The sequence below is a fragment of the Gymnoscopelus braueri genome (assembly GCF_963280865.1).
Source record: "Gymnoscopelus braueri genome assembly, chromosome: 16".
Classification (NCBI taxonomy): domain Eukaryota; kingdom Metazoa; phylum Chordata; class Actinopteri; order Myctophiformes; family Myctophidae; genus Gymnoscopelus; species Gymnoscopelus braueri.
The window spans coordinates 9503418-9513874 of NC_137616.1; the positions used below are offsets into that span (position 1 = coordinate 9503418).

The 10457-nt window shown below is 40.9% G+C and overlaps 2 protein-coding genes across 2 annotated transcripts in view; one reads left to right on the forward strand and one right to left on the reverse strand.

Moving 5' to 3' along the window:
• lpgat1 (lysophosphatidylglycerol acyltransferase 1) overlaps positions 1 to 2112 on the reverse strand; it is a 96917-nt gene extending 94805 nt beyond the window's left edge. Inside the window, exon 1 of the mRNA XM_080454150.1 lies at positions 1285 to 2112. The gene's annotated coding sequence lies outside the window, so the exon portion shown is untranslated. The remainder of the gene's footprint in view (positions 1 to 1284) is intronic.
• Positions 2113 to 6698: 4586 nt separating this feature from the next.
• Positions 6699 to 7110, forward strand: LOC308103796 (translation initiation factor IF-3, mitochondrial-like; the record flags this gene model as incomplete). Its single annotated transcript, XM_080453969.1, has 2 exons — positions 6699 to 6845; positions 6904 to 7110. Coding segments are annotated over 2 exons (354 nt in total), but the record flags the coding sequence as incomplete, so codon positions are not given.
• Between the last annotated feature and the right edge of the window lie 3347 nt (positions 7111 to 10457).

A 10457-nucleotide genomic window follows, 5' to 3' on the forward strand; every position in this document is an offset into this window, starting at 1 on the left:
TGACCCGTTTCTGTCTTCTCCTTGCTCTCCCCCTCTCTCTCTGCCCCTCCCCTCCTGAAAACGACAAATGATGGAGCATGCACAAAAACTAAATGCACCCACTTCTTTACACCTGTGACAAGACAATAAAGTTGATTCTGATGCTGAAATGGTTTTGTGCCAGGACAACAGATTGTAAAGTATGACCAAATGGTTTTGTGCCAGGAAGAGATTATACAACCAAAAGGTTCTTCTGTACCAGTTGACGACATTACACCAGCATGTCAAGGACCCTCAAATTGCTACATACTGTATTAGCACACACACACAGACCCCCATTTGAAAAGATAATGCCAGGGACGGGGACCCCCAGTGATTTCTCAACCTTTTTTCATTTCAAGGACCCTTTGATATGCATTACACCATGGACCCCCATGATACTTATTTTTTCATCTCTAGGACCCCAATCTACACCGTAAAATCTGTGTTCATTTAACTCAGAGACTTGTACAAATGGAACCAAATGGACACGTTCCATTTGCACAGCTGTCAGAGTTACAAACCCAATGAATGAAGGGTCCATAATTTAGTTCATTTTGCAAACTTATTTTGGTGTACAAAAAGGAACCTTTTTTGCTTCCTTTTGAGTTATACAGACTCAATAAGGGCTCCATCTGGAGTGAACCAGTATCATAGACCCTGATCTACCTACAGTACTAATAATGTATAAGAGAGATATACAGTATAATATAGGACCATCATAAGCAGCAGTGAGTGTAGCTTAGCCTGCTAGCTAGCATCAGGGGGCAGCAGAACATCAGATCTCATCTCCCCCAAAACATGCCATGTATGAGGAGGTGGGGAGACCCTGGGAAATACTCATTTCGTCGCGTTACTTTTACTCCGATTACCTTACACATTGTAACGTAACGTTGGAGTTAAGCTTACACAGTATACACAGACAGTACAGTACGATCAGTGTGAATATAACTCCAGAATGTAGCCTGAGCCTACCTACAATCCACAGTGTTAAGGGATTTATCTGGGAGGTGTTTACAAATGGAACCAAATGGACCCCTTCCTTCCGGGGTCCATTTGGTTACATTTGAAAACACCTCCCAGATTAAAGGAATGGATCCTTAGATTGATTGATTACTTTAATAACAGTTTGCCCCCAAAAAAGCACTGTTTCATACAAAAGGATGCTAAAAGGATGAACCCAAGAAATCACTATATATATATGGCTTGTTTCCATTGGGGTCCAGGCTGTGTATTCAATTCATCGTAAAATGTAAAGATACTCACCCAATGAAATGTCACCGAACCGTCCTTGGGAGGACGAGAGACAGGAGGAGATGTCCCGATTAACCGATAATAAAAAACCGATTTTAATACCGAAGTAGATCAGTGGTCCAGTTAGCAGCAGCAGCGTCCACATCCACAACAACAGTGAAAACACATCATCTCGATCAAGTTGTCTGAAGGATCGAACAACTAAACCGAGCCGTTATTCGACGATGGCCGGTGATAGGAGAAGATCATTTATGGATCGAATAGTTCAATAACACAACAACGACGATAATAATAATAATAATCCCATCCTCTCGTCATCATCATCATCCACGGGGTGCATCATCATGAATGTCGTTGATCGCAACGGATCCACACCGCTGTGGTGGTGGATCCCTCGATCTCCTTCTTCTTCCCCAGCAACGTCGTAGGATCCATTATTTAAAATTAAAAAAAAGCCCTAGAATCTTATTTTCTCAGGAGGCGATGGTTCCATCATCGACGCGATCATCATCCACTATCATCATCTCCTTCGTCCTCATCATCAGGTTGAAGCTAAATAAAGCTAGCCTCTTCTTCATCCATTTATAGAGACACACAATGTTGCGGATATAGGAAGCCCAGGAAACCTATCAGTCAGTGTGGATGTTATTAAAAGCCCCCCACGTACACACGCATTACACGCACACACATATAAATTAGATTAATTAAAAATTGGATCAAACGCAGACGGGTTTTTTGTATAGTGTTGCTTCCAGCAGGCCCCCCGTTCTTCTTCAGTACCACCGACCTGTTATGTGTCTCTCTGTGCAGTGTGTGGATGTGGATGACTGTCTGTGTGTGAGTGTGTGTTCATGCAGCCATCATTATGAAGGGAGGACTTACAATTAAACGGCGCAAAACCGACAAGGATGCGTCGGTGAGGTCACTACTACGCGTCGTCTGGAGGAGGAAGTGCTTCTGCTATATATATTATTTATTTTTTATTTCTTTATTTTATTTTTCGAGTGTTGTAACTGTATTTTGTCCTGTTATTTGTAATTGTAATGTGAATATTTTGTCAAAACAAAACAAAAACTAAAATTACATACATATATACAATTTAGTTATTCATCTATTTTTAGGGGATCATGATAAACAGACTCAGGAACATGTAATGACATGTTTAATAAAAAAGGACTAAAAACACCTAGTTGCACTTTAGTCATTTTTCATCGCAAAAAAAATTAACAAAATTAAATTCCACCCAAGTAATTCCAGCCTTGATTTATTGATAAAAAACTATTTATGAATAAAATTAACAAATTGTCAGAGGGTCCCATGGTGCGTATTAGTCAGTGACGTCACTAGTCCATCCCTGGTAGATTTGACTCAGCTCCGTTCCACTGAGTGCGCACGCTCCCTGATGTCAGCTTATTATTATCCTTATTCCTTATTGTTATACACTGTAAAATCTAAAAATAATAATAATAATAATTTTAATAAAAATTCTAATTTCACGTAATAGAACATATGATATAATCCAGGATTTCTCAGTTAGTTGGTATACCAGCCTACAACTGCTCCACAACATTTTTTGTTGACTAACATTAATCTATATAATGTTTCCCCAGAATTATAAGTGTGAGCCATTTTTACTACTGTATGCCTGATCATTATTCAAAAGGAGCCATGTGACATATTTAAAAAAGCCACATTAAAAATTGTTGGGAGCCTCTGTGCCTTCAAACGTGATCATTATTATTTTCTATTCAATTAGACTCATAGTTTTCAAATAATACTTGAGAACTAGCTATTAGCCATTACAAATAAATACAATAAAAATTATTAGTATCACTGATTCGAATCTCAAGCAGACAGTAGAGTTTTAGTCAATAGCTCGGTCCTGACACCTGCCGGCCTATGTTTGTATTACACCTGACAAAAGGAACTGGCCACTGCTGGGCACAAGGTCCCAGGAGTGCAGTGATTCTCACACTGTTTAATTAAAGAGGTTTGGTATCAATAGTGTGCATTAGGCCACGGACCCCCATAACTCTGAGAGTGTACGAATTTGTGTGTACAAATGTATACACTCTCAGAGTTACAGGCATGTAAGGGTCCATGTACACTCTCAGAGAGTCAGAGTTACAGAACTGTAAGGGTCCATTTGTAGACTGTCAGAGTTACAGACCTGTAAGGGTCCATTTGTACACTGTCAGAGTTACAGACATGTAAGGATCCATTTAAAAAACCCTCAATGAACCCAGAAGGTCCCCAGAACCCACTTTGAGATTAGGCCATTGGCCCACCATAACTCTGAGTACAAATGCATAATAAAAGTATTAAAACTTTATAAAAGTATGAACGTTTTCAAAAATATCTACAAGCTTGTGAGCCTGTAGATCAGCTGTTTTTGAATACCCAAAGCATTATTTTTTTAAATGGCTTAAGTGGTTAATAAATGCAATGTATTAATAATCAAAATCTGCTAAGTAACTCACTAAGGTTGTCAAATAATTGTAGTAGAGTAAAAAGGACAATCTTTGCCCCTGATATGTAGTGGAGTAGAAGTTTAAAGTATCACAGCATGGAAATACTCAAGACTAGTAAAGTAAATGAACCTAAAAACTGTACAGAAGTATAGACTACAGTACTTGAGTAAATGTACTTACTTTCCACCACTGAAAACAAGTCATGAGAATGAAAATTTGATCAGAATAGTGATGTATTTATTATCAAAATACGTGTTAAATAGCTCTATATTCTGATAACAATCATTGCTATTGAGTGTGTGTTTTTAGTACAGGTCTCCCCGTCTCTCCAGCTCTTAACAGAAAATGCATTTTCAGGTCGGGATGCCAATTTCATCCAATCAGGAGAGAGAAATCAAACAGGATAAACAAGGAAAATTGGAAGAGACTAAACAAACAAACAAAAAATAGCAAACAGAAGTGCAACTGGAATATTATACAATTTAAGCTGATAAATGGTTTCTCTCTCCTGATTAGATGAAATAGGCAACCAACCTGACATTTATTTTGTTTATTAAAGAGCTGGAGAGACAGGGAGACCCCTGTTACTGAACAAGTTAACACTCTATAGCAATGATTACTGTCTGTATGGAGATTTAATTCTTTTACAAAAATATTTTTGTTTTAAACAAGAAATCACATTAACTTTAAGCTTTGTAGATGGTAAATTTTCTGGTCTTGTATCTCTGCATCCCGACCGATGCCAGATTGTTGGGTCTGATGCCAATCCTGATTTTGGAGAGTCCTAGACCACAGTCTGGTGTGTTTTTTTGTTTACATTTTTCCCAATTTTTGGGTCTTTTCTGCCTTTATTGGGATAGTACAGTGAAGAGTGACAGGAAACAAGGAGAGAGACAGGGAGTGACACGCAGAAAAGGCCGTCGGACTTGGGAATCGAACCCGCGGTCAGGCTGCATTAGAGCATGTGGTATGCCCCTCACATATCGGCACCCAACCACCTGGTGTTTTGACTGATATTTTGTTATTTCTAATCAACTTTCAGTCACTTAACTCCCAGCGTCTCGAGTGGTCCTGACCGACCACCGAATCCTGCAGATTTCACAAAATGTTCTAACCTGTAAAGTTTAATGACAATTTGATTTAATTTCTGTTGTGCTACAAATAAGCTATTATTAACATTCTAGGAATTAGAACAAGATTTAGACTACGCAAACCTTTCCAACCTGCATGTCAATTCAATCCAGTTTTATTCATATAGTGCCAAAATGCAAAAAAAATGGTTATCTCTCACTTAATATAATAGGTCAAGTGGAGTATGGAGCAGGTCAAGACTCAAGACACTACTCTCAGTTAGTTGGTATACCAGCCTACAACTGCTTTAATGTACGGAGACCCAACAATCACTTCTGTGTATAACTGTAGTGAAGTCCCAGGTTACCAGAAGCTGGCATAACTGTTTGATTGGCTCAGCAGCAGATTTGAACAGGAAACAGATATGCCTACTGGCAACCTGGGACTACGCACAGAGCCTATTCCTCCAAGAGAAAGCAGTTGGCGGTGGCAGCAAGGAAAATCTCCCCTTTAACGGGAAGGAACCTCGAACAGAACCTGTCTCTAGGAGGACGGCCATCTGCCTTGACCAGTTGGGTTGTGTGTGAGAGAGAGAGAGAGAGAGAGAGAGAGAGAGAGAGAGAGAGAGAGAGAGAGAGAGAGAGAGAGAGAGAGAGAGAGAGAGAGAGAGAGAGAGAGAGAGAGAGAGAGAGAGAGAGAGAGAGAGAGAGAGAGAGAGAGTTCCTCTTAAAGTTAGATTGTTTTAATTTTTAATTGTAATTTCTAAAAGAAAGAAAAAAGGTCCATACACAGTGTGGACCTTTTTTCTTTTCTTCACTGTTACTTATTTTGTCTCGCACCAGCGACCACTGGATGTGTACAACATAGCTTTCAGTTTTAAGAGGTAACTGAATTCACCTGCGTTGAAGCTTGACATCTCTGAGAATACTTGTCTCTGGTAGAGGACACGTTTGAGGATTTCAGCATCATGATCATGCTTAGCGGCAGTCACAACGGGGGGCCTTCGGACCCTTCAGGTGGGGGGCCATCATCTTGTTGGACGTCATCTGTGGAAAAGATGTCAGTAAACAAGTTTATTCACAACAAGCAGTTTTCCCGGCATAGCCAGGGTTATAGTGCTAATCGATGCATTGTTTTTCATGTGGATGAAATAAGTTCTCTCTCTCCCTCCTCCCTCTCTGATGGAGCTTTGGTTTGACGTCACACACAGAACAGAAACCATTGATTTACACTGACACTGACTAGACCGGCACCGATCTACTCGGGAACGATGCAAATTGGGAATGCATGCTCCACCCCCGGTTATGCAATACCCCTTGTACCCTTTATCAGAGTATCCGCTGTACCGTTCTGTCTGTGTCCCTTTTGTGCCCATATATGGAGATCTCTGTATCTGTCTGTCTGCCTGTGTCCGTTTTATGCCCATATACTGTACTAGAGGTTCGGGCCGCTACACGGCCCTCACACCTATGCCACACCACCGATCCGACCAATATGCCCATATATGGAGATCTCTGTATCTGTCAGTCCATATCCCTTTCATGCCCATATATGGAGATCGCTGATGTCATCAGTTTATGCCCATATACAGTATGGACATATATGTTATGAAGAGAGGTTAGACAGCACACTCCATATTTGGGCGTAGCTGCATTGGGATAACTCCTTGCATAACTCCTTATGGCTGAGTCATAGTGACATGAGCGTGACGGCGTGGTCCGCCCACCAGCCGGTCCTCCCTTAAGCCAATTTTTATATAAAAGAGGGAGGTCCTTGTCCCTTTTATGCCCATATATGGAGATCTCTGATGTCACCATGCACCCTGCGGACGATGGACGAGCAGGGCCTCCAGCTGGTGCTGCTAAACCAGAGGACTGACCCCCCCCCATCTATCGGCCAATGAGCGGCAAACAGATCCACGGAGAGCAGCTGAAGTTGCGGGAGAAACAGACACCAAAGGCAGGGCCTGCATTGGTGAAGGAGCTTGCCTTTTCCTCTGATATCGCCACCCGGCCATGGCCTCGCAACCAAGTTGAAACAAGTCCAGGAGCCTGAAGCCTCAGCATCACTGGATTCAACTCTGGAGCAGATGGTGCAGCAAATGGAGATGATGGTGGGATTTGTTTCCAGGCCAAAAGTCATCCGTGACGGCAAGGCTGCTGTGTGCGTTGTCCGGCCACCTTCAGCCAAGGAACTCACCCAAATGGGACAGAACAAGAAGATCCCAGTGTCAAAGAATGAAGACTGCATCATGAAGCCTGACCAGCTTAAAGCATTGGCTGATGAACCTGAATAGACACTATACAATAATGAGCTATTGGACAAAATAAAACAATTCCTTTTCCTTTTTCTGTGTGTGTTGAAAGAACAGCTAACTCAGAAGAATAGGAAACAGATTTTGTCCATTATGGTATTAACGTGGGATTTTGGTTGGTCATCATATCTCCCTAAAAATACGCCTCTGGTCTATCTTTGCCTGAACCGCGCGTCTAATGCACTTGTATGGGCTTGGCACACGCACAGCTTCCATACTAGGGCCATGCTCATCGTGGGGTCTACATTTACCATATGGCTAATCTGGCAAAGGGACTTTTGGTACATAATATTGGTTGGGCTAATATAACAGAAGTACATTTACTCATTGCAAAATCACACATAGATAGATACAAACATTTATTACGTTTATTTACGTTGGGCCTGATACAAGATAAAAAAGTGTTGGAAATGCAAGGAAGCAAATGGCACATACATGCTAAAGGCATAGGGAATGCTCCACTTGTGGTACAAGTGGTACAAGGAACAGGACTGCAGCGCAAGCATCCAAACACTGTCAAAGAGTGTAAAGTATTCAAAGTGCAACATAAAATATATAATGATGTTCAATGGATTACAATGAGGTAACAGAGTACAGCATGTAGTAAACATTACATAGTCCAGGAACCAAGTCAAGATATCCAGATATTCCATTACAGTATGTCCAGATATTATAAAGGAAGGAATGCATCCCTTTACACATACTGCCATCTGGTGGAAAGAGACGTGAATGGAAGAGTATGTAACAACATGATGCAAGCTGAAAGAAAGGCTTGTATGGGTCTGAAGAACATATGCACCATATTCACCAAAACGGTTGACTGGAACTTCATTTTGTTATCTGTCTGTCTAAGCCTTGCTAGGACGCAATTGCCAGGGCAGAATAGTAAGGAAATTAATAACATTTTGGTAAAACACTGGCATATCATTAACTCCAACAATGCATTGAAGTCTATTTATCAAGGACTATCCCAAATAGTGAACAAAAGAGCTCCCAATATTAGATCTCTACTGGACAGGTCAGATCATACCCACCCTGGACCGAACTTTCTTGGATAACATTCCCAATGGTAACTTCAAATGTATCTCAATATTTCACCACTGATGTCTTAAAGGGATATTTCACTTTCAAAAAATTTTTGGTCATTTTATCGTCTACGCAGGCTTTTGGGTGCACCCCGGACAGTTTTTAAGTTGCTTGATTCAGTATTTAGATATTTGGTATTAATTGTATCAGCCCCCTTCCTATACAAACCCATTGTAACTTCAAACTCCATTTTAACCATGTTAGATTAATTGGAAACACCCGTCCTTGGTTCTGGTGACTGATATTGTCCTTCTAATACGTGAGGAGACCGTGTTTTTTTCAATTACTTTTGTCATTTATTTGTAATTTCTTTTTTGGAAAATGAAAAGTAATCGAAAAAACACGGCCCTCACGTATTAGGAGGGCAGGATGAGTCACCAGAACCAAGGACGGGTGTTTTTGATGAATCTAACATGTTAAAAATGGAGTTTGAAGTTATAATGGGTTTGTATACGAAGGGGGCGGGTGTGTCTGATAAAAGGAATATCAAATATCTAAATACTGAATCAAGCAACTTAAAAACTGTCTGGGGGGCTCACAAAAGCCTGAGTAGACGATAAAATGACCAAATTTTGTGAAAAAATAGTGAAATATCCCTTTAAGTGTCCTTCTGGTCTTGGCTATGTGGGACAAACTAGCAGATCCCCTGAAAACACGCATCAGCGAACACAGATCTAACATCAGAACCAATAATACTAAAACTTCAGTGGCTCTACACTTAAAAAGGACATACTGACACTTTACATATTCCCTTTCTAATATAACTTCATGCTGTATACTTTGTTGCCTCATACTTTATGGTTACGGTCATTTTATATTTTATGTTGCACTTTGAATACTTAACACTCTTTGACAGTGTTCGGAATCGGATGCTTGCACTGCAGTGCAGTTCCTCTTAATACCTGCACTGGTTTTTGATACTTGCAAAGGATTCTTTTTAGTATTGTTTTTGTATATTGGTGGGATTTAGTATAGCAATATTGTACTTGGGTGTATGATAAAAACGTGTTTCTGATGATTGCACAGTAAAAACAATTCAGAGCTACAGCTGTGTGCAGACTTTTATTTATTTTCTTCACTGTTATTTATTTTGTCTTGCACCAGCGACCACTGGATGTGTACAACATAGCTCTTTGAGCTAGCTAGAGTTTTAAGCGGTAAGTGAATTCACTTGCGTTGAAGCTTGCCATCTCTGAGAACACTTCAGCTCTGCTGTCTCTAGTAGAGAGGATTTCAACATCATGATCATGCTTGGTGGGAGTCACAACGGGGGGCCGCGGAACCTTCAGGTGGGGAGGGGGGGGCTATCCTCTTGTTGGACGTCATCTGCGGAAAAGATGTCAGTGAATAAGTTCACAACAAGCAGCTTGTCCTGCGTAGCCGGGGTTATTGTGCCAATCCAGTGGTTCTCATAGTTCTACATTACCACTACTAGAGTGATTGTTCAGTAACAGGGGTTTCTCCAGCTCTTTAATATGCAGAAAATAGACCTTTTTCAGGTCAGGATACAAATGTAATATAATCAGGAGAGGGGACTCACACACAGGATACAGGATAAAAAAAGTGATGAAAGAAAGAAATGACATATTTGGAACTGGAACACTATAAAGTTGAAGCTGGTAAATTGGTCCTCTCTCCTGATTGGTTGAAATTGATGGCCCACCTGAAAAAGAAATTTCTGTTTATTGAAAGCTGAAAGAGCTGGAAAGACAGGAAGACCCCTGTTACTGAACAAACACTCTGTGAATGGACATATAGAGCTCTTTCACTTTTTAACAAAACATTTAGTTTAGTTTTAACCAACACATACAGAACCGGATTGGACGGTCTGGCACTTCTGGCAGATGCCAGAAGGGCCGGGCAGTCTGGGGCCGCAGCCAACCCTAAAACCGAAATAAAGTCACCAAAAACCGAAAATAAACCAACATAATCCACCAATTAACCGAAATGTTTCGCCAATTAACCGCAATTTTTCCGCACTGCACACGGCCGACCCCCGCTATGGGCCGGTGAAGATCACAAATGCCAGGGCCGATTTTCTGTGCCAGTCCGTGCCTGAACACATATCACTACAGCACCTTTAACACTGTGTATTTTATAGTGAGTGTAGGTCAGGAGGATCCCAGAGATAAAGAACTCTGATCAAATTGAAGGGTCCTTGAAATTTAAAAGGTTGGGAATCACTCTGGTCTACATCAGGATAACTGCATTGGCTTAACATTAGCTACTTACCAGCAGTGGTG